At 44.4% G+C, this 24,828-nt stretch overlaps 1 protein-coding gene across 6 annotated transcripts in view; it reads left to right on the top strand.

Moving 5' to 3' along the window:
- The window catches only part of grm5b (glutamate receptor, metabotropic 5b), a 51,091-nt gene that overhangs the window by 6,261 nt on the left and 20,002 nt on the right, over positions 1-24,828 (top strand). For all 6 annotated transcript variants that reach the window (XM_057050671.1, XM_057050667.1, XM_057050669.1 and 3 more), the window contains exons 5-6: positions 346-420; positions 595-769. In XM_057050671.1, the coding sequence (XP_056906651.1) occupies positions 346-420; positions 595-769 (250 nt within the window). The remainder of the gene's footprint in view (positions 1-345; positions 421-594; positions 770-24,828) is intronic.

Raw genomic sequence — 24,828 nt, 5'->3', positions numbered from 1 at the left:
GAACATTGTTGATTGATTTTATTGTTTAACAAAGTCCCAAAAGAGTCCCAAAACCAAAAATCACAACTAAAGTTAAAGGTATAATTATTTTAGCAACCTCCCAAAGCAACAGAACTAAACTCTAATATAGTAAGTTATAAGTTTTCAGCATGATGACAAAATATGAATAAAAACCATCATCATTTATCATAAATCACACCATAAATAATCTCAGTATTGATAAAGTAGACCTCAAGATCACATTTTCATATTTTGTGTGGATAAACTCATCTATTTTTATAAAGGTCTGGTCAAATGATTGAATGATTAAATGTTCTAATGTGTATGTTTGATTTTTTTTCCTAGGTAACTATGGTGAAAGTGGCATGGAAGCATTCAAAGATATGGCAGCCAAGGAGGGCATCTGTATTGCTCACTCTGGTAAGACAAAATGAACAAATGGTACATCACAATTGTATATATTTTATCTGTGTACATGCAATAGTGTAACATTTTCTAGTCAACATATGACATTTCCGTAGCAAATTGTGTGAGAAGTCGTAAGTGATAGGACTTTGATAGGCCAGTTTGCTTGTATGTTGTACATTTTCCCAGGCAAAATCTGGAGTAACGCTGGCGAGCAGAGCTTTGACCGACTGCTGGAGCGGCTCAGGGCTCACTTGCCCAAAGCCCGGGTGGTGGTGTGCTTCTGTGAGGGCATGACTGTCCGCAACATCCTAATGGCCATGAGGCGACAAGGACTGGTTGGAGAGTTTCTCCTCATTGGCAGGTCAGTGGAGCCACACAGGAGAACACTGAAGAGCTTATTACTGTAAATAGCAGTAGCATTTGCATAATAACATGTCCTAAAACTTGATAAATCATAATAACACATCAGTAGTACACAATTACACTGTCAGTATTGAGAAAGATTGGATCAACACAAATTACTTTTTATTGTGAGGGAGTGTAACACACACACGCACACATGTACATACATACATATGATTTTATGAGTACCGTATGCAAAATAAGTGTCTGTTTAGTTTTTTAATAAAAATGTTCTAAATGATATTGTTCTACGTGCACAGGACAAAATAGACTGGAAGGACTGGAACAATGTGTGTTATTACTGTTCTGATGCTTTGCCTGCCTCTTTGCTGTTCTTCCCTCAGTGATTAGTGCTGTGTATCTCTTGTCATAAGAGTATTGTCATCTCCATAATGCTCATCTTCATCACAATCATCTACATCATCATTGTCGATGTCACCCTTCTAAGAGAAAGGTAATTATTTTTTACTGCACTTGAATAAATTGTGAATCGAGTCATTCGAATGTGCCTTTCCCTGCATTTTAACTGTCATCACTATGCAGCAATGTGTATTTGATTACTGAAGCAAAGTATTTCTTTAAACCTGGCTTCAGTGCTGCTGGTACCAATCTTTTGAATGTGTCCCCACTGACGTGGAACTTCTGTTAAACTAAAACTGACATTTTGAAGTGTAAATATTATGGAATTGAATAGTTGCTTATTCAGTTCAAAAGGAAATGCCATTAGCAAAAAAAGGCCCAATCCATCTTTCTAGTGTCCTATAGACTAGTTTACTACAAAAGTTCTTGGGGAAGGCCAAATTCAGTTACTTTGACTCCATTTGTAGGATTTGCTGATCAGCTACGGCTGATTGCATCATCCAGAAGTGGTAACTTTAACGTAATATGGCAGCTTATTGCTGCCAGCATAGTTAACAGTGGTCCATAAGTCAATAGTCACTTCTGAGTGATAACAAAGGCATGATTCTTCCCCAGCCAATAATGCCATTTGTTGTCTTTTTAAATTTTTAATCTGGAATGTTGCACAGTATAGCATCATTTGTTGAGTTCAAACAAATGATGAACTTTATGGGTGTTCAAAACACATGCTGTGGTTGAATTCGAATGCTCAGAGTAGTGAGATAATGATAATAATGAAAATCATTATTTACAAAAGTCAACAGAAAATGATAATAATGAAAATCATTATTTACAAAAGTTATTATTCTTATTCATCACTTATTCATCTTTACAGTTTCCCAACATATCTAGCAATAATAGTTATAATAATAATAGTCAATATCTATAGTGCTTCTGGTCTGGAGGCTTAAATTTACAAGATTGCTCTCTCTTGCTCTCCCACACACACACACACACACACACACACACACACACACACACACACACGCACAGAAACATTTGCACATTGAATGTATTAATTGCATTTTTTCTAGAATTCCCTTAGGTCTTAGCAGGTTACTGAGCCATTAACGAATTATTGTGCTGAGATAAATATCTAAAACCTCAGGAGACATAAAAAGACCTAAATGCATGCATGATTCTAGTCTTCCATTGTATTGTGACTGCTGCCTATGTCTTTACTTGGTTCATTTATTACATGGTTGCTTTCCCACTATACAGTAAATAATATTTCTTCTGTACTGTTAATTTAAAATGCACCCATGATGAATAAGTATTTGTGAATTCTCCATAGTTTAGGACAGCATAGGTCAATTTAAAGGTACTCAAATACCAGGCACATAGATGTTTTAATAGCAGTTGATTGTTTTTCAACATTAGACTTAAAGCGTTGATGAATATCTGCTGTAAAATAGTCTGAGCTGACTTTTTCAATAAGACAGATGTTTGACTTGATGTTGAATAATCTAGAAATCGCGACTTAACTCTGAACCAGTTTTAACCTTTTCTTGCCAGGAAAGTATCCACCTCCATATTTGGAGGAATCTACTCATTAATGTGTAAGATTACTCATCTTCAAATATCTTATGTGCTGTTTTAAATCTCGTGTGATTAACTCAGTACGTAACTGTTTTCTACCATTTGCCTGATTCCTTTTCTGTAGTTTTCCAATGTTCAGTTGGATTACTCCTCTTTTCCATTGTTAATTGTATTTAATTCTGTTTAGTTTTTACTCAAAATCAAATCAAATCAAATTTATTTTGAACCGAAAATCACAAACATTTTTGCTTTGGCAGTGCGGCACAGTTGTGACCTTCTCTGTCAGACCACCAAGCTGGGTGAGGAAAAACTTTAAAAAAACTTTAGGGATAAAGAAAAAACTTGTAGGAAAGCCACAGATTAGGGATCTGTCTCCCTGGGACGGACAGACAAACAGTAGATGCCACATGTATAGAGGGTTAGGGTCAGGGACATGAGTAATATATTTGCTTATCACATTAGAATCCCAAATAAGAAGTGCTAAAATTGCCTGAGCAAACCAAAAAATGAGTGGGCGTGTTACAGGTGATCTATGATTGCATGTATAAATTGTACATGCAATGTGGACCGCCCTATTTAAATGAGGGTCTTGAGCGTGCTACTGGCCATCACCATGGAGACAGACCAGAAAAACTCCTCTGGGAGACACTAACTGCGATGGTGCTGGAATGCTCCAGAAAATGCAGCATTGCCAAGAGTTTTTCCATGTTTTGGGACTGGCTCCGGATCTGCCCTAAGCTCATCCAGCAGCTTAACAGGGGCCTTGCTGGATAGACGATACGTCTCCACTGTGTTGGTTTCTGACAGTCCAGATATGGTGAAGTTTCTTTCTCTGTGCTATCTGTCATGGCTGCCTCCTTCTTGCCACAATAGCCACAACATGTGTGTGTAAGGCTGTGCCTTTCAAAGGTTCTAAATATAGATGCAAAAACAGTTATCAGTTTCGGCTTTGATAAGTCACAGTTCCTGCTGTCGTTCCTGCTGCAATGCTGTCCATTTGTCCATAATGGGACCAAAAAAAGAATATCTGCTTATCGCATCTTATCTTATATTGTACTGGCACATTTGTACTTCACAATGTATGAATCATGTTATGTGTGGGCCTCGTTGGGTTAACATCTAGATTAGTCAATGCTAACTTACCCTATTTTAGCAGTTTCCACAAAGGTGGGCCATGTGTATTAAACCATAGGTGGCCACTGTCTTCTCTCCCACATATTTGCCAAAGATGGGCCTTGTTTGTTTTGGAATATTTGGGCCAAATGTAGCATTTACAGGGCGGCACGGTGGTGTGGTGGTTAGCACTGTTGCCTCACAGCAAGAAGGCCCTGGGTTCGATTCCCGGTTGGGATTGAGGGGACTTTCTGTATGGAGTTTGCGTGTTCTCCCTGTGCCTGCGTGGGTTCTCTCCGGGTACTCTGGCTTCCTCCCACAGTCCAAAGACATGCATGATTGGGGATTAGGCTAATTGGAAACTCTAAAATTGCCCATAGGTGTGAGTGTGAGAGAGAATGGTTGTTTGTCTGTATGTGTTAGCCCTGTGATTGACTGGCGTCCAGTCCAGGGTGTACCCTGCCTCTGCCCATTGTGCTGGGATAGGCTCCAGTCCCCCTGCGACCCTCAGTGGAGGAACAAGCGGTAGAAAGTGAGTGTAGCATTTACTATAGGGGCTTGTTTGGGTTTATACCCGTTTTGCCTGGGCCAGAAGAATGTCCAAGTGGCCTACATCTGTAAGCAATCTAGGTATTAAACTCTGCCCTGATCTGCCTCCATTGTGAATCATCAAATCCCATCTGACAGGACATGGGCCCATCTACTCATAGTGCTTCCAGTTTTCCTACACCTCCTAGTTCTCTGCTACCTGGACCCTCATGAGCCTCCAGTACTGCCCAAAGTTGTGCAGAAATGGGGCCACAGAAATCATCTAGTATTTTGCCTGTGAGTTGTGAAGAGAATTTTCTGTTTTTTGTATAATTTCTGTTTTATAATAGAATTTGTTTGGATGTTAGGGATAATATAATCATTAGTAAGTGTAATAAAGATAAGCAGTCAGCTGACCCTTCCTTGACATGACTGTTGTTTAGATAACTGTAATGAGTGGAAATGGTCAGGCTGAAAGTGTTAAATGACCTATTGTAAAACTGGACAGCATAATTTAGTGCTTGTTGATAAATTTGTCTGCAAGAAGAATGTGAACTTTGACCTGGCTATCTTGGAAACAGTTAAAAACAATGGAAAACAAGTCACCATTTGATTTTTTCCATTTTGTTCTTAAATATAAAATACAAAAAAAAGAAAAAAGAAATGCTGCATGGATCCTACAATAACCCTCAGAACAGTGTAAGAGTATATCCTCTTTATGATCTCCTTCAATTGCAATGGTCTTAAATTAAAATCTACATTTGACAGATATCTCTATTCAACTCCAGAAAACCCATAAAGGATACATTTTTGTACTCACTCTTCTGGGGAGCTGTGTGAGCGGGTGTGATGTGTGCTGCACAGCCTCCACCTGGCTTGTTGCCATGGCAACACAGTAGACAGTGCAGCGGAATTATTGAAAGGCAGAAATGGAGCAAGAGAAAGTTTATGAGACAAAAATGTTTGTGAATGTATCAGAACCACAACTCCCTTCCCCAAAATGAGAACTAATGCTCCATTTTTGGTTTCTAGGACACGTCATAGGAGCAAGTTTTGTGTAGAAACCTACTGGGTGTAGTTTTTCCCAGGATGCTAATAAAGTAATAAAAACTGTTTCTAGAGAATGAAAATATACATTGAGATATATTTCATACAGCTATTAAATGTGCTGTTAATTTAATGATCCACCCATCCACCCATTTGTTATGTATTCATGATAGATGTTAGGCAAGAGGCGGAACCAGAACAGCAATTCTATCCAGAGAATCAGAATTTTGGCAGAGATATAACAGACATGTAATAAGCTCTGAAGAATAGATGAGTGGAAGTTTAAAACATCTGAACAACCCTGTAAGTCCCTGTTTATCTACATCCTTTTGTTGAGATTGATGGTTGATTCCACTTCACTAGGGGGCTGTTTTTTTTTATCAAAGAGGCCAGTAGAATTAACGGCCAATCATGTTTATGCAGTTGTATTTAGAAAGACCAAGCATAAGCAGGATGTTTTGTTACTAGCAGCACATTTGCTTGCTTATGTGTACCAGACAGCTGGTGGTGTGTGTGTGTGTGTGTATGTGTGTATGTGTGTGCGTGTGTTCACATGTGTTCATGCATGATTGCAGACCAAGCCCAATCAGTATAATTATTGTGGTGGCTTATAACAAAATAGCTCTGATGGCTTCTTTTTTAAATTCACCAGCCCATCATTAGGTTGTACAAGATGTCAGTTAATTGGTGTGGAATATTCTCAGAGAAGTCTTGTCTGAAGTAAAAACATGTGCACGCATGTATGTCTCTGTACTCTACATGTACTGCAGTGTGCAGTGCGTTTATATTACAGATAAAAATGAGTCTCATGCTAATGACATTCACCCAGATGGTGCAGTGGTACTGGTAAGGTTGTCCTCAGGTTGTTCTCTCCAAGTACTCTGGCTTTCTCTCACAATCCATAGTGTGCATTTTGGGCAATGATAACTACAGTCCCGTGGACCTTAAATTCATGAATAATATGTAGTCACAGGAACCTTGAGCTGCTTCTAGATGCTCTTATTGCCTTTACCTTGAGCATTAGCTTTAACTCTCTCCGTTGCTGTCCATGTTCTGTGTGGAGCTATCCTACACCAAACAGCACACTGACTTCCTGTCCCACCTGCGATGTTAATTCCAGAACATGCCTTAGTTGAAAATGTCCCTCAGGCCAAATTATTTTATGTATTTTCTAGGGGAACCCATATTTCGCTCCATGTATGTATTTGGTGTGCATCTGATTAAGGTATCACCATTTTATCATCACAAGACTCCTTCATGACTTTGTCAAAAGTGATTTTGCCTTGCAAAAGCACGTGGGGTAAATATGCCTTCAGGAATGTGCCATTTCTATCAACAACAGATAGTCTCTCTCTAGTCTAATATAGTCTCTATTTGACTATATTAAAACAGGACATTTGCCTGACACTCTGCTCTTTCATTACGTATCCCTCTAAATTCTGTTTTGTTTTGTTTTTTGCCAAATATTAGCTGAATCACCAATTTCCAAACCTGTCAAATTTGCTGACTTTGCTGATGCTGGCACATGATGACAATGTAAAGTGTATGAATTTAGTAAAAAAGCCCTCCCTCATGTCATGCAATCACATGATGAATACAGAACTACTACCACTGTACTGTGACTCCATCCATCCATCCATCCATCCACTACCGCTTATCCGGAGTCGGGTCGCGGGGGCAGCAGCCTAAGGAGAGAAGCCCAGACTTCCCTCTCCCCAGCTACCTCCTCCAGCTCATCCGGGGGGATCCCCAGGCGTTCCCAGGCCAGTCGAGAGACATAGGGCCAGATTCACGAAGCGTTCTTACGAACAAATTGTTCTTAAGTCCCACTTACGAACAGTTTACAAAGATTGTGGCATTCACCAATTTCTTCTTATCCTGGATTTATTCGTAGGTAAGAACAAATCCTACGAACACTCAGGAGTACTCTTGCGCACATTTCAGTGCCGACATGTTGGCATGGTTGTGTTTTCTTCTCTTGTGCAGTTCAATAAAATTCAATATTACAATGATAATTCTGTCATATTATTTATTTATTTGTTTATTTCCTATTTTTGGTGATTTACGGAGAATTTTAAAATTCCGTAAATGTGCCAATGACTTAACATTAATCAACCAAATTGGAAACCATGCCAAAACTGTCTTTTTATTTGATTTTATCTTGATTTATTTTATTAGGGGATCGAGGATATGCCCTGGCTCCCTGGTTGTTGACACCACTGACCAACCCTCAGACTCCACAGGAGTTTTATTCAATCAGATGCATGCGCGCAGTCGCTCCACCATTGAACGCACCATTGGCATGTTAAAGGGGCGCTGGATGTGGACACAGAGCCACAACCCCGTGAGGATGTGCGTCCTGACGCAATGATGGGGCCAGACTGCAGGCACGCGGTTCACGTTCGAGCGCGATTAATTGCCCGTTTGTGAATAAAATGCATTATTGTCACAATCCGAGCACAGCTTTTACACGTTTATTTTTTTGGACATTCTTCTTTTTTTACATTCTCGTTGATTTCTTTAAGCGTGTTGGCTATAGTCATCAGGGTTGAGGCAATTTTATCAAGCGTGTTAGCCATCCTTTCTTGATTGTTCAACACGGCGTCAGAAATCAGGCGTGGAGAGGCAAGCTTTGGGCATTTGGCTGCTTTCTGCTCTGTCTACAGGGTCCTGCTGCAGTTCCTTTTATGGGCATTAGTGGGCGGTGACTTATGCTAATCGCATGTTAATTAGACTCACCTGGCACGCCCTTCAACTGACGAACAGATGGCATTCATCAATCTAAGAACACAGCTGCGAACAATTCTGGGGCTTACGAACGCGTTGATGAATCCGACGTAGGGTTTTCTTAAAAAACTTCTTAATAACAACTTAAGAAAGAATCTAAGAAGATTCTTAAGAACATATTGGTGAATCTGGCCCATAGTCTCTCCAACATGTCCTGGGTCTCCCCGGGGGTCTCCTACCGGAGGGACATGCCCTGAACACCTCACCAGGGAGGCGTCCAGGGGGCATCCTGACTAGATGCCCAAGCCACCCCATCTGGCTCCTCTCAACGCGGAGGAGCAGCGGCTCTACTACAAGCTCCTCCTGGATGGCAGAGCTTCTCACCCTATCTCTAAGGGAGAGCCCAGCCACTCTACGGAGGAAGCTTATTTTGGCCGCTTGTACCCGTGAACTTGTTCTTTCGGTCATTACCCAAAGCTCATGACCATAGGTGAGGGTAGGAACGAAGATCGGCCGGTAAATCGAGAGTTTTGCCTTTCGGCTCAGCTCTCTCTTCACCACAACGGACCGGTGCAGAGTCCGCATTACTGCGGATGCCGCACCGATCCGCCTGTCGATCTCCCGCTCCATTCTTCCCTCACTCGTGAACAAGACCCCGAGGTACTTAAACTCCTCCACTTGGGGCAGGATCTCCTCCTTGACCCGGAGAAGGCACTCCACCTTTTTCCGGTCGAGAACCATGGCCTCGGATTTGGAGGTGCTGATTTTCATCCCAGCCGCTTCACATGCGGCAGCGAACCGATCCAGTGATAGTTGGAGGTCACGGGCCGATGACGCCAACAGGACCACATCATCTGCAAAAAGCAGAGACCCGATCCTGAGGTCACCAAACCGGATCCCCTCAACACCATGACTGCACCTAGAAATTCTGTCCATAAAAATTATGAACAGAATCGGTGACAAAGGGCAGCCCTGGCGGAGACCAACCCTCACCGGAAACGAGTTCGACTTACTGCCAGCAATTCGGACCAAACTCTGGCACTGATCGTACAGGGAGCGGACGGCCCGTATCAGCGGGCCCGACACCCCATACTCTCGGAGGACCCCCCGAGGGACACGGTCGAATGCCTTCTCCAAGTCCACAAAGCACATGTGGACTGGTTGGGCAAACTCCCATGCACCCTCGAAGACCCTGCTGAGGGTGTAGAGCTGGTCCAGTGTTCCACGCCCAGGACGAAAACCACATTGCTCCTCCTGAATCCGAGGTTCGACTATCCGGCGGACCCTCCTCTCCAGTACCCCTGAATAGACCTTACCAGGGAGGCTGAGGAGTGTGATCCCCCTATAGTTGGAACACACCCTCCGGTCCCCCTTCTTAAAAAGAGGGACTACCACCCCGGTCTGCCAATCCAGCGGTACTGCCCCCGATGTCCACGCGATGTTGCAGAGTCGAGTCAACCACGACAGCCCTACAACATCCGGAGCCTTAAGGAACTCTGGGCGGATCTCATCCACCCCCGGGGCCTTGCCACCGAGGAGTTTTTTGACTACCTCGGCAACTTCAGCCCCGGAGATATGAGAGCCCATCTCCAGGTCCCCAGGCCCTACTTCCTCACTGGAAGGCGTGTTGGTGGGATTGAGGAGGTCCTCGAAGTATTCCTTCCACCGATCCACAACATCCCGAGTTGAGGTCAGCAGCACACCATCACCACTATACACAGTGTTGACAGTGCACTGCTTCCCCTTCCTCAGACGCCGGATGGTGGTCAAGAACCTTTTCGCGGCCGTCCGAAAGTCGTTCTCCATGGCCTCACCGAACTCTTCCCATGCCCGAGTCTTTGCCTCGGCAACCGCCGTAGCTGCACTCCGCTTGGCACGCTGGTACCTATCTGCTGCCTCAGGAGTCCCACAGGCCAGTAAGGCCCGATACGACTCCTTCTTCAGCTTGACGGCATCCCTCACCGCTGGTGTCCACCAGCGGGTTCGGGCATTGCCGCCACGACAGGCACCAACCACCTTGCGGCCACAGCATCGGTCAGCCGCTTCAACAATGGAGGCACGGAACATGGTCCACTCGGACTCGATGTCCCCCGCCTCCCCCGGGACATGGTCAAAGCTCTCCCGGAGGCGTGAGTTGAAGCTCCTTCTGACAGGGGACTCTGCCAGGCGTTCCCAGCAGACCCTCACAACACATTTGGGCCTGCCAGGTCTGTCCGGCATCCTTCCCCACCATCGGAGCCAACTCACCACCAGGTGGTGATCAGTTGACAGCTCCGCCCCTCTCTTCACCCGAGTGTCCAGAACATGCGGCCGCAAATCCGATGACACAACCACAAAGTCGATCATCGATCTGCGGCCTAAGGTGTCCTGGTGCCAAGTGCCAAGTTGGAGTTTACCCCGGTGGATGAGAGGGTACTGTGACTCTTAGAATGCAAACTGAAATGATGGGATTACACAAAATGAGTAGTCGCATTAGTCACATTAGTTAATCTGATTTTTTGACAACTCAGCCAGTCACTATTGAACATAGTCAATATCACGAATTGTGGGCATAATTAACAGTTTATCACCTGTCATCTGACTCGTCATATATACTGTATGTAGCATATGCACGTTCCCCAAACATTGACATCACCTCCTTTTGGACCCATTCTACTATGTTACGGGCATGGCAGGGTTTGGTTGTGGTTTTGCTTCTCTCTTTCATTGTTTGTGCACCTTTTTGCAGCTTTCACTGGCTCCAGAGGTAAAAAATGTTCACTTTGATTTGGTGGAAGTCTTAATTTTAATAAATAGCACACTACTTAAAATGAAACTGACTTGTGTGAGTGACACTGATACAAAGAGACACTGTGTAAGTGCTGGATTGCTTGGAAAAAATGTAGATATAAAGTGAAAGTCCTGGAGGCTGCTGAGGTAATACATATAAAGCAGAATTAAGAGACAGAAAAGATGTAATAGTACATGAAGGTTCATTACATCAGCAAGTAATTTTACAATTTTCAGTGTGTCGAGTAAGAGAGTTGACATGTTTATGTACAAAGCAATAAAAATGTGACCTGGATGAAGTCTGCTTTCACCACATCATGCCTTTCTCCCTTCATTTGTTCACACAGCTCACATTAAATCATCACACAGTTTGGTTTTCTTCTTCTTTGGTTTTCTTCTTTGGTTTTCTTCTTCTTCCAAACTCTACCAAGAACCCTACCCTGTCTAATCATCATGGATGCTTCAAACATTTTCTGCTAACATCCTATCCTTTAGATTCCTTTGCTTCTTTGTGGTTTTTCAATTTGTATGACTGGTTTAGCATCAGTGTTCCAGTAACATAGAGCCTGATGCCAAAGTTGAACCTTTTACAGTTAACTATGGTACATTTACACAGAGCCCACAGGAGAGTGGAATGGAAGTCTCCGGTTAGTACCCATCCTTTTACCCAACGATTCTGTTGCAGTTCAAATTAAAAACAAATCAAATCTCTTATCAGGACTGAATACAAAGATATAAAATTGTACTGCATTCAAAGTTCACTCTAATTTGATTTTCCTGACCATCAAAAGGAGGAATAGTAAGGAAGAGAAACAAAATGAGTTTGAATACCTTATTGATATTATTGACAGAGCTGCCCGGAGACCTCCCAGTATGGCTTTTACTGCCCTGAAGATAACAAAGTGTGTAGCTCAAACAGTTGCTGTGTTGGGTCTGGTCAAGTTCCTGAAAAGGGCAGTGTGCTACATTGTGGATCAAAACTATGCACTTCATTTCTCCCTCTAAACTAAACTGTTTGTAGATAAAAATTCCTGTCAAGCACATTTGTTGTCTCCCAAATCAAATAGTCAAATGAGAAGTTTTAACCTGAGTCTGTGGATGAAATTCTGCCTCCTGAAAGCCAACAACTGTCTTGATTGACTGCTCCCAACATTCTTTAGCAAGTCTTCTAGAACACTAAACTCACAGTTAGCAACTCCATTACCATCACTCTCTTGATCAGTGGCAATAACTGCAGTATTTTATGTGTGTGTGTGTGTGTGTGAGTGAGAGAGAGAGAGAGAGAGAGAGAGAGAGAGAGAGAGAGAGAGAGAGCGAGCGAGCGAGAGAGAGAGAGAGAGACTTATATTACCATAATTTGCTTTAATTAAGATATATAATATCTTTTAGAATCAAAATTTCCTTTAGGCACTTTCACAAACCCTGACCCTACCCCCAGCATATAGGGGACCATCCTGTTGAATGCAGCCGAAGGTAACGGGGAGATAGAGCCAGAGTCCAGGTTATAAGTATTCCAGCACACAGATGAACTGAGCAACACAGAGCTGCTCGGAGTCAGTGAGCTGACACAGAACAAATATTTCAGGGTACCTGTATATGGAACAAAAACAGGAAAGGGATGGAGGGACAAAGGACAACACTTAGATCAAAGATGTCGTGGTGTGATGAGACAGGTACCTCAGAAAGACCATGCATCACACATGCAACCATGAACCAAGCAATTATGAAGGAAATTGTTCTTTGTGTGGTGCTGCTGTACCCTGGCAGTCTAGACTAGAAGTTAGAACTAATACTGTTAGAACTGTGAACATCACGGCAGTGTGAGCAGAGTGGGCATTTGAAGTTGTCCTTTATAAAAGAGAACTGTACAGAATAGGGTAAGTCAGAGATGAAGGCAGAACCAGGATGTAGATGAGTGTGGCGAGCACTGTTCCAAAGGAAGTAGAGTGTGGATAGATAAGTAAAGGTGAACCTGCTTCCGCTTGTGCACATTGGCTGTTCACCTGTCGCTGTGCTGGTTATTGGGAGGTGACTCGTGTACAGAGCAGTCCAACTCACATAAGTACACTGCAGGCCACACACAGGTCTTTTATCATTGTATCATTACATTCCTCTCTAGTGCTGCTGTCTCACTCTGTGACGTTTCTGACATTTGGCTCAGTGAGTTCCTGTGTTTTGGTTGGCATCAGTTTAGAATCCAGTAGCCAAAGAGACTTTTAATCTCAATCTTTTACCCATCTAATAATCATAATAATATGGCCACCTTGTCTTTGTTACTAATGCCATGGTAAGAAATGGCATTAAAATCTTATTGGAAATTTGATAAGATACAAAATATTTACAGTGTGCAGCTTTGTGAAAACAGGTATCAATTGAGTTTCTTTTTGGAGGATAAAAATGCTCACTGGGAGATTGAAACAAAGCACCACAATTTTAAGCAGAAATGAGTCAGATTTCCATTCATAATTAATATAAAAGTCATGAACAAATTAAATAATGAAAGACAAATTATGTGATTAAATAATGAAACACTAATTAAAGTATGCTTTAGAACATATGTTTTATTCTGCTACTCGGAAAGAGAGCCTAAAGCTTCAATGTTGGATTAACAGCAGGATTTCCAATCATTTCGGTAACACTATGTTTTATTTGACTTAATAATGATGTCAGGCTTGTTTGATGGTTTGTGTGTGACACGTGTGTATACAGTAATGCTTGTAAGCAGCTGATGCTCATCTAGAATCTCTGCCATGTTGCCATGGTAGCTAGAGAGTGGATGGGGGTCGACAATAATTTGACCCAAAGCATCAAAACACCACAGCTTTAGATGAGATTCAAACATTTACCAAATACAAAAGTTGCGACCTTTTGACCTCTGATCAAAAATATCTGTAATATTGTGACAGCAAAATCAGCTTTAATTGTTTCCTGTCTCCACTGTGATCAGCTAACATGGAGTGGAGGGATCAGGTCCCAAATGAAACATTGGGTCACATGAAAACGAAAGAATGTTTAAGCTCCACGGAAAATCCACTGTTAAATTTGCTGCTTCAACACAGCACAGACTTATCGCAAATCAATGTGCTCAATCATTTCCATTTTAGTCCTTTAGCAGATGCTTTTGTCCAAAGAGACTTACAGTTACAGACCTGATCAAGCCACCAGGCAACTGAGACCAATGTGCATGAAATACTGGCTTACAGTCCTAAACTACCTGCTACAACTAACAACTACCAGGGAAGAGGTCTGGAGAGAAAGAGGAGAGGAAAGGGACATAAAGAGGAGAGGAGAGAGAGGAGGAGAAAGAGAAATGCTGTTAGGAGAGCAGGAGCTCTTAGAAGTACTCTCTCTTCAAGGGGTTTTTGAAGATAGACAGGGGTTGTTCCTGCTCTCACAGAGAGCTGGAGGCATTCCACCATCGGGGAACAAGACATGAGAAGACCCCTGGTTGTATTTTTTAGCCTTTATTTAATCAGATTGGTCCTAGTGAGATGCAATGTCATATTTTTCAAGGGAAGTCTGCTAAGAAAGCAGTGCAAGCTACAGTCAGCTGGAATGATATATTCCAGCTTCAAGGTCTTTTAAACATTTAAAAAGGTTCCAAGGATGGTGACAGGGACACCCGAATTTAGATACATGATATTAAACAATAAAGTATTTGTGGTTTTATTTTTAATAGATTAAATGAAGTTGGAATTGTTAATTTGACTGGTATGATGTTATGATGGAATTTTCTGACAGGCATTAACAGGAAAGATAGTAATAAAATTCATAACAACAGGCATCCAAAGGTGGCTAATATCAGCTTTTTCTGAAGCGAGTGCCAAGAAGAAAATGCAGAATAATATCAGCAGTCACCACAATAGAGATAGATAATAAAATTCCTTCTTTGGCCTCCCAGACACAAAGTGGAGCTGAAAGCACCATCACCAACCTGCTCAACCAATCATACCCATATAGACAAGCAAGAGAGCAGGAGAGGGTCATGTTTTTGTCTTCTTTCTCTTTTCTGTAATGCATTCAATGCCATTTGCCTGGTTCTATTGGCCAAGACACTTGTGTACATGGAAGTTGATCACCTAACTAGTTATCCAAGGTAAGTTTTCTGTGTCAACTGGACTGTTTTTCTTCTCTTGAAGACGTTTCGCCTTCTATCCAGAAGGCTTCTTCAGTTCTGAACTCGCTGGGGACAGAGCTTGAAAATATAGCCCTTGTGGACCATTATCATGTTAATTATCTGGGTGGTCACCTGAGAGTCCTTGGCAAGGTCCTTCACCCAGTTTCAGTTGGTGTGTCTCTCATTTGTCTGTTGGCTCATATGGTGATGAGTCACCAGGTCTCCTGAAATAGTGTGAACGTTTGGTTTATTGTTGGAAGGAGTGGAAGACTGCATTGTATGTGGGTGATAGGAAGTGCCTTAGCCCATCACCTCTGTTTAAAGATGGTTTTTCCAATTTGACATGGACAGCATCCTTGACACCCCTCTCAAACCAGTGATCTTCTCTGGCCAGTACCCATACTTGGCTTTCTTCAAAGGAGTGCACGCTCTCCTTTAGGTATAATTGGACTGCTGAGTCCTGACCTGAAGATGTGGCATGTCTGTATTGTGCCATTCTTCTGTGGAGGGGTTGTTTGGTTTCACCAATCTACAGTTCCTTGCATTCCTCCTGGCACTGTACAGCATAAATAACATTACATTGTTTATGTCTTAGTGTCTTGTCCTTCGGGTGTACCAGCTTTTGTCTGAGTGTGTTGCTGGGTTTAAACTACACCGGTATGTCATGTTTTAGGAGGATCCTCTTAAATTTCTTAGAGACCCCGGACAGATAGGGGATCGAAACACTGTGGCGTTTGTTTCTTTCCTTCTCTTCTTTGCGGCTGAAAATGGCAATTGAGCAATCTTAGTGTTTTCACCTTATGAGGAGGCTGCATCTCTCCATACGCGCAAGGACAACTGTTGCGCAGCGGTTGCCCGCGGACTACCAGGAGAGGGTGGCCATCTTCCGCACCTACTGCCGCAACAAGATAACCACGCCCAGCCAAATCTATGAGGCAGCGGCGGGCAAGTTATGCCACCATATGCGGGTGGATTGTAGATGCATGGGCTATGATACTGTCTTCATGTATTGTAAGAGCTTTCACAAAAGTTGGCATCAACGCTGAAGCAGAACCGGTCGGTGAGTCTGATTCAGATGATGAAGAAGAGGAATTCAGGATGTTAAACATTGAAATAGCGCAGCTGTTTAATTCAGATACAGAAGATGAAAACTTTGATGGTTTTGTGGCGGAAGAATGAATATTTTGTTCAATAAATGTGTCGAAACTCACTGTTTTACTTCCGTTATCATTTTTACTGTATGTTTTAGCATGCGCCTAAAAATACGGTGCACCTTATGTATGTTTTAAATACAGAAATAGCACCCATAACTGAGACTGCACCTTTTAATACAGTGCACCTTATGGTCTTGAAAATACGGAAGTCAAATATCAAAAATAGTGTTGAAACAACATTTGGATCTGATGTCATGGAGAACTGAAATGTGCTATGAATAAACACGTTGTAATCTGAGGCTGGGGGGGGGATGCATCTATATGTATTCAAGAGCATCTAAATATTCTTTAAAATGGCATGAAAGAAGGTAAAATGCTCCTCATTTCACAGTTGGCAAATCAATTATTCAACGCCACTTCAAAATAAAAGGGAATGCTGATGGTTGCCATAGATACACATCAGATGTACAGGGTTGTCACAGTTATATTCTAACTTAGGCAATAAAATAAAGAGCTACAATTGCTGAAGGGCTCTGCTGCTCTTCAGGCCTTTTGACGAGACAAATCCAGCCAAAAAAATAACGACATCAATGTCATAAGGTTCCCTAAGACAAGAAGAAACATCATCCTACGGTATTTATTGACACATTTCTTAGTTAATCGATGGCTGACTTGAAAAAGGGAAGTCTTAATTAACCTCACTTGCAATGGTGACCAAAGTGTGGTGTGACGGCCCGCCCTTGTGTTTTGTTTTGTTTACCCAGAGACTGGGTGGGTCGTCAGTGAGACTGGTTTCACCTGCGAGCTGGGAGGAGCCAGAGGGCATAAAAGGGGCGGTTCTCCTTTGTCTCTCTTTCTGGCTGGGCTGCTGCCACCATACCTCATGGCCTTTTCATCATTTTAGTTTGGGTTTGAATCCTTATTTCAGCACTCTTTGGGTTTCTTAATAAACATATCCAGATAATTTGATCTTTCTGTGTGCTGATTCCCTCCTTTTGTTACAACTTTGAGCCAAGTCGTAACAGTGGCTTTTAAACAGAAGGCATCATGCCCCCTCTTTAAAATTACTATGACTGTGGGATTCGGTTGAGTCTGGAGCTGATGTGTTGTTGTCCACATATTGAGCACTTCAAGTTGGGTTGGGGACAGGGTTAGGGTCCTGGCAAAGTGCTTTTGTTGTCTTGTGAGGTTAGGGTTAGCATCCTGTCCAAGTGCTTTTGTTGTCAAGCAAGCAAGCAATCAATCTTTATTTATATAGAGTCTGTTACAATCAGAATTGTTCCTAGATGCCTTACAGAATCCTTGACCCCTAACAAGTAACAGTGGCAAGGAAAAACTCCCCTTTAACAGGAAGAAACCTTGAGTAGGACTGGGCTCATGCAGGAGGACCCTCCTGCTGATGGCCAGCTGTGTAGAGAGCGAGGAGAAGGGGGAGGACAGGTAGAAGAGAGACGAGGCAGAGATCACAGAAATTCATGAATTATATTAATTATAATAAACTGCCGGTAGAGTTGAGTGGGTCAGCGGGGTTGGAAGTCAGTAGGTCAGCATACAACTAAGAAGGCGGCGATACCTGTAGATGAATACAGAGAGGGGGTGGGGTGGGGGAGCAGATAAACTACACAAGAAATGACATCATCACTGATCTACTTCGAGAGTAGAGGAGAGGCAGCCCTGACCCAGGAGGTGACAGAGGTCTTTCAGGTGATCATGCTTCTGGACCCTGGCAGCCTCGGCCTATAGCAGCATAACTAAGATGTTAACCTAATAATTAGACAACCCTCTAAGTATGATAATTTGTCTTTCAATGATAACTGGAACTACAGAATTAGTGATAAAAAGTTTTTTCAAGGAGGAAGGTTTAGAAGTAGAGATCGAGTCAGCCTCCCATACCTGGACTGGGGGCTGGTTCCACAGCAGTGGGGCCTGGTAGCTAAATACTTGGCCCACCATTCTACATTTAGAGCCTTTGGGGACCACAAGTAAACCAGCATTCTGAGATCGGAGTGGTCTATTTGGATGATAAGGTGTCACTAGCTCTTCCAGGCAGGAGCTAGGCCTCTGAGGACCTTGTAAGTCAGAAGAATTTTAAAATTATTCTAAATTTAATGGGCAGCCAATGAAGAGACACCAGTACAGGATTATTGTGATATCTTTTGTCAATACCTGTCAGAACTCTAGCTGCAGCATTTGGGATCACGTGGAGGCTTCTTAAAGAGTTGTTTGGACACCCTGATAATAAAGAATTACAATAGTCCAGCCTGGAAGTAACAAATGTATGGACTAACTTTTCAGCCTCATGCTGCATTAGTAGCTTCCTGATCTTTGCGATGTTTCTCAGGTGAAAAAAGGCACTTCTTGAGACTATTTTAACATGTGAGTTGAAGGACAGATTTTGGTCAAAGGTTACTCCAAGATTCCTCACAGAGAGACTAGATGCTAGGGAGATACCATCTAGAGTGATCAGGTGATCTAATCTATCCCAGAGAGGTTCAGGACCAAACACCATGTTCTCAGTTTTTCCTGACCCTACTGTATGAAGAGGGAACTGTCAGGAATCAGATAAGAACCCAAATGCGACACACGAGTCTGGCTGAACACCGCTTTATTGTCGAACACAGACAACAGACAGGATTCGCCGGGGAGTGAGCAGAACAGAATAGTCGGGGATAGGCAAGGTCGAGATCGGGCAGAAGGCAGACAGAGTTTACAGGGGAGCAGGCTAAACAGAATGGTCAGGAACAGGCAAGGTCGGAACTGGGCAGGCAGCGATCTGGCAGAGAGCAGGTGTGCCTCCGGGGTTTAAGATGAGTGCTCATTAGAGTCCTGATGCACAACAGGTGTGCGAGCGAGGCGGCTCACGGGCATGATTGCCCGCAGCTGTGACGGGGAACGCCATGGACATGAGCAAACTGGTATCTATCAGATAAATACTATCCAAACCAGTCTAGTGCTGTCCTTTAAATGCCAAACTGTATCAAAAGCTGCACTGAGGTCCAGCAGAACCAGCAGAGAAACCAGTCCATGATCTGAAGCTACAAGAAGATCATTAGTAACTTTAATAAGTGCTTTTTCTCTGCTGTGGTGAGCTCTAAAGCCTGAATGAAACATCTCAAACTGGGTGTTCCTCTGCAGGTGCTCCAGTAACTGAGTCACCACCACCTTCTCAAGAATTTTATAGACGAAAGGAAGGTTGGATATCGGCCTATAATTTGCTAATTTGTCAAGATCCAGTGATGGTTTTTTAAGCAACGGCTTAATCACTGCTACCTTGTAAGACTGGGGTACATAACCTGTCACTGAAGAACCACTGATCTGGTCCAGGATAGAACTGCCTATCATTGGTAAAATGTCCTTCAACAAGTGTGTTGGGATGGGACACACAGTGGACTTGGATTTCTGAATTAGCGAAGACGCCTCAGAAAAATATATAGGGGTGAAGGAGTTTAAGGGCTCGTTGGAGACCATGTATGTTCCCACAGTCAGCACATCTGGTGATGGTCCAGTTGTTGGGATGGCCTGCTAGTTAGAACTTTATCAGTGAAGAAGCTCCTGAAGCCTTCACCACTAAGGGAAGATGGGATACGTGGATCTAAAATGCTGTTATTCTTGGTTAATTTGGCCACACCCCTCCTGGGCTACCACCTTATCGTTGTGGAGGGGTTTGCCTGTCCCAATGATCCTAGCAGCTCCGTTGTCTGGGGCTTTATGCCCCTGCTAGGGCCACCCATGGCAAACAGGTCCTAGGTGAGGGACCAGACAAAGCATAGCCCAAGACCCCCTTATGACGAGTAAAAACATCGGTCCTAAGTTTCCCTTGCCCGGATGTGGGTCACCGGGGCCCCCTCCTGGAGCCAGGCCTGGGGGTGGGGCACGTTGGCGAGTGCCTGGTGGCCGGACCTCTGCCCATGGAGTCTGGCCGGGCACAGCCCGAAGAGGCAACATGGGACCCCCTTCCCGTGGGCTCACCACCTGCAGGAGTGGTCAAGGGGGTCGGGTGCATTGTGTGTTGGGTAGCGGCCAAAGGCAGGGACCTTGGCGGTCTGATCCCCGGCTGCATAAACTGGCTCTAGGGACATGGAATGTCACCTCTCTGGTGGGAAAGGAGCCTGAGCTGGTGCGCGAGGTTGAGAAGTTCCGACTAGATATAGCTGGCCTCACCTCGACGCACAGCAAGAGCTCTGGAACCAGTCTTCTCGAGAGGAGTTGGACTCTCTACCACTCTGGAGTTGCCGATGGTGAGAGGCGACGGGCAGGGGTGGCAATTCTCGTTGCTCCCTAGCTCAGTGCCTGTATATTGGAGTTTACCCCGGTGGATGAGAGGGTAGCCTTCCTTCGCCTTCGGGTGGGGGGATGGATCCTGACTGTTGTTTGTGCCTATGGCCCAAACAGCAGTTCAGCGTATCCACCCTTTTTGGAGTCCTTAGAGGGAGTGCTGTAGAGTGCTCCTTCTGGGGGCTCCCTCATCCTCCTGGGTGACTTCAATGCTCACGTTGGCAATGACAGTGTGACCTGGAGAGGTGTGATTGGGAAGAACGCCCCCCCTGATCTGAACCCGAGTGGTGCTCTGTTGACTTCTGTGCTTGTCTCAGATTGTCCATAACAAACACCTTGTTCAGGCATAAAGGCGTCTACATGTGCAATTGGCACCAGGACGCCTTAGGCCGCAGATCGATGATCGACTTTGTGGTTGTGTCATCGGATTTGCGGCCGCATGTTATGGTGAAAAGAGGGGCGGAGCTGTCAACTGATCACCACCTGGTGGTGAGTTGGCTCCGATGGTGGGGAAGGATGCCGGACAGACCCGGCCGACCCAAATGTATTGTGAGGGTCTGCTGGGAACGCCTGGCAGAGTCTCCTGTCAGAAGGAGCTTCAACTCACATCTCTGGGAGAGCTTTGACCATGTCCCAGGGGAGGCGGGTGACATTGAGTCCGAGTGGACCGTGTTCCGTGCCTCCATTGTTGAGGCGGCTGACTGGTGCTGTGACCGCAAGGTGGTTGGTGACTGTTGTGGTGGCAATGCTCGAACCCGCTGGTGGACACCAGCGGTGAGGTATGCCGTCAGGCTGAAGGAGTCTTATCAGGCCTTACTGGCCTGTGGGACTCCTGAGGCAGCAGATAGGCACCGGCAGGCCAAGCAGAGTGCAGCTACGGCTGTTGCCGAGGCAAAGACCTGGGCATGGACCCGGCCATGGAGAACGACATTCGGACGGCCTTGAAAAGGTTCTGGACCAACATCCATTGTCTGAGGAAGGGAAAGCAGTGCACTGTCAACGCTGTGTATAGTGGTGATGGTGTGCTGCTGACCTCAACTCGGGATGTTGTGGATCGGTGGAAGGAATACTTCGAGGACCTTCTCAATCCCACCAACACGCCTTCCAGTGAGGAAGTAGGGCCTGGGGACCAGGGGACCTGGGGATAGGCTCTCATATCTCCGGGGCTGAAGTTGCCGAGGTAGTCAAAAAACTCGTCGGTGGCAAGGCCCCGGGCGTGGATGAGATCCGCCCAGAGTTCCTTAAGGCTCTGGATGTTGTAGGGCTGTCATGTTTGACTTGACTCTGCAACATCGTGTGGACATCGGGGGCGGTGCCACTGGATTGGCAGACCTGGGTGGTAGTCCCTCTTTTTAAGAAGGGGGAGCAGAGGGTGTGTTCCAACTATAGGGGGATCACACTCCTCAGCCTCTCTGGTAAGGTCTATTCAGGGGTACTGGATAGGAGGGTCCGCCAGATAGTCGAACCTCAGATTCAGGAAGAGCAATGTGGTTTTCGTCCTGGGCGTGGAACAGTGGACCAGCTCTATACCCTCAGCAGGATCTTCGAGGGTGCATGGGAGTTTGCCCAACCAGTCCACATGTGTTTTGTGGACTTGGAGAAGGCATTCAACCGTCTCCCTCGGGGGGTCCTGTGGGGAGTCCTCTGGGGTGTCGGGCCGCTGCCTGTACGATCAGTGTCAGAGTTTGGTCCGCATTGCTGGCAGTAAGTCGAACTCGTTTCCGGTGAGGGTTGGTCTCCGCCAGGGCTGCCCTTTGTCACAGATTCTGTTCATAATTTTTTGGACAGAATTTCTAGGTGCAGTCATGGTGTTGAGGGGGTCCAGTTTGGTGACCTCAGGATCGGGTCTCTGCTTTTTGCAGATGATGTGGTCCTGTTGGCGTTATCGGCCGTGAACTCCAACTATCACTGGACATGACCTCCAACTATCACTGGATCGGTTTGCCGCTGCATGTGAAGTGGCTGGGATAAAAATCAGCACCTCCAAATCCGAGGCCGTGGTCCGGGTCAAGGAGGAGATCCTGCCGCAAGTGGAGGAGTTTAAGTACCTCAGAGTCTTGTTCACGAGTGAGGGAAGAATGGAGCAGGAGATTGACAGGCGGATCGGTGCGGCATCCGCAGTAATGTGGACTCTGCACCGGTCCATAGTGGTGAAGAGAGAACTGAGCCAAAAAGCGAAGTTCTCGATTTACCGGTCGATCTTTGCTCCTACCCTCACCTATGGTCATGAGCTTTGGGTAATGACCCAAAGAAGAAGATCACGGGTACAAGCGGCCGAAATGAGCTTCCTCTGTAGGGTGGCTGGGCTCTCCCTTAGAGATAGGGTGAGAAGCTCTGCCATCCGGGAGAAGCTCGGAGTAAAGCCGCTGCTCCTCCGCGTTGAGAGTAGCCAGATGGGGTTGCTTGGGCATCTAGTTAGGATGCCCACTGGACGCCTCCCTGGTGAGGTGTTCGGGGCATGTCCCTCCGGTAGGAGACCCCCAGGGAGACCCAGGACACGTTGGAGAGACTTTGTCTCTCGACTGGTCTGGGAACGCCTGGGGATCCCTCCGGATGAGCTGGAAGAAGTAGCCGGGGAGAGGGAAGTCTGGGCTTCTCTTCTTAGGCTGCTGCCCCCGCGAACCGACCCCGGATAAGCGGTAGAGGATGGATGGATGGATGGATGGAATTTGGCCACAGTGCTGAAATGAAATCTGGGGTCTTTTCAGGCTAAATGGTAGGTATCTATTTAACAAGAATACCACTTTCTTTGTAGTCTTCGCACTTTCTTCTCTCATTTATTATTTTCTTTTTCAGGGGGGCAACAGAATCAAGCTTGATTCTCAGTGAGGCTGCTGCACCTTCAGCAACAGAGTCGACCTCGGCAGGGCTAAGATTATAATGATTGATCCCTGGGGAAACACACGGTGGTCCTGGGATCAGCACAGGGATCGCTTCCATAAACTTAACCACAGTATTATCTGAAATACTGTGTTCTGAGCATAGAAAAATCCTTAATCATCAAAGTAAAAGTGATTAAAGAATGATCTGACGGTAGTGGGTTCTGAGGGAACACTGACACATGTCCTACCTCAACACCTTGAGTCAGAACTAGATCAAGGGTGCGGTTGAAGCTATGAGTTGGTAGCTTTATCTGTTGAAGGAAAACAACTGACTCAAGTAATGAAATGAAGCCATTTCTAAAGCTGTCATTTACAACGTCTACATGGATGTTAAAGTCTCCAATAATAATGACTATCTGTTCTGAGGACCAAGTCAGATATGAACTTAAGAAAGAGAACTCGGTTAGGAACTTTGAGTGTGGTCCAGCAGGGGGCCGATATACTACTACAAACAAAAGTGGCTTTTCTGCCTTCCAGTTCAGATGGGTGATGCCAAGAGTCAGGCTTTCAAATGAACTGGAGTCATGTTTGGGTCTCGGATCAATAAATAACTTGGAGTGATAGATTGCTGCCACTCCCCCTCCTTGACCAGTACCAAGAGTAATATGATAATTCAGATGGATAAGAGGAGTACATTAATTTAAGCTAACATACTCCTCCTCCTGAAGCCAGGTCTCAGTAAAACAAAATAAATCAATGTGGTGATCGGCTATCAGGTTGTGCACTAATAGGGATTAACACAAAAGAGATCTAATATTTAATAGGCCACATTTAATTGTACTGTTAGTTTCTTCTATTTGTGCTTTGGTATTATTTGAATAAGATTATGTTGAGTGAACGCTTCCTTGCTTTGTGCTTGGTGAACTTTTAATCGTGGAACACAGACTACCTCCATAGTGTTAAATATGTTACAACAGTAATTTCTGATTGAAAGATTTGGAGATTCAATGAGAAAGAGGAAACTAAATATGTATAACCTCTCACAAATGAGTTCGTTACTATTTTTAAAAAGAAAGAATGGTGTGATGGTAATTGCCCGAGGATATAATTTGTTGAAAAGCTTAATAGAAGATTGTGTAAAATGCCTGAACTAATAGCTTTTCCAATATTGGTAGAGACAGACTATCCAACAATTGATTTGTGAGTAGAAAGTCTGGCTCTAGCCCCCTGTATATAATTAAAATTTTCCTGTGTCGAAGGTGACATAAAGTACAGACAGGTTAAGTGTAGGCTGGGAACCATGGCAATGTCCTTGGGTGGATAGGTGGTTCATTGATATGGGACAAACAAATGGGAGAAGACGCTAAAACAGGTAAAATAAGTGTTAGTGCAGTATATATCAGTATATACAGTATATGTCAGTCAGTTGTAGGCTGTTATATTAGCCATACTGAAAATGAGTCCACTTAAATTTTTTTAAATTTCATTTTTTGTGTTGAGCCAAACTGCTTGTCCAGGTATTTCTCTT

Source organism: Takifugu flavidus, chromosome 12 (genome assembly GCF_003711565.1).
Source record: "Takifugu flavidus isolate HTHZ2018 chromosome 12, ASM371156v2, whole genome shotgun sequence".
Lineage (NCBI taxonomy): Eukaryota > Metazoa > Chordata > Actinopteri > Tetraodontiformes > Tetraodontidae > Takifugu > Takifugu flavidus.
This window is presented reverse-complemented; position numbering and strand designations above follow the sequence as displayed.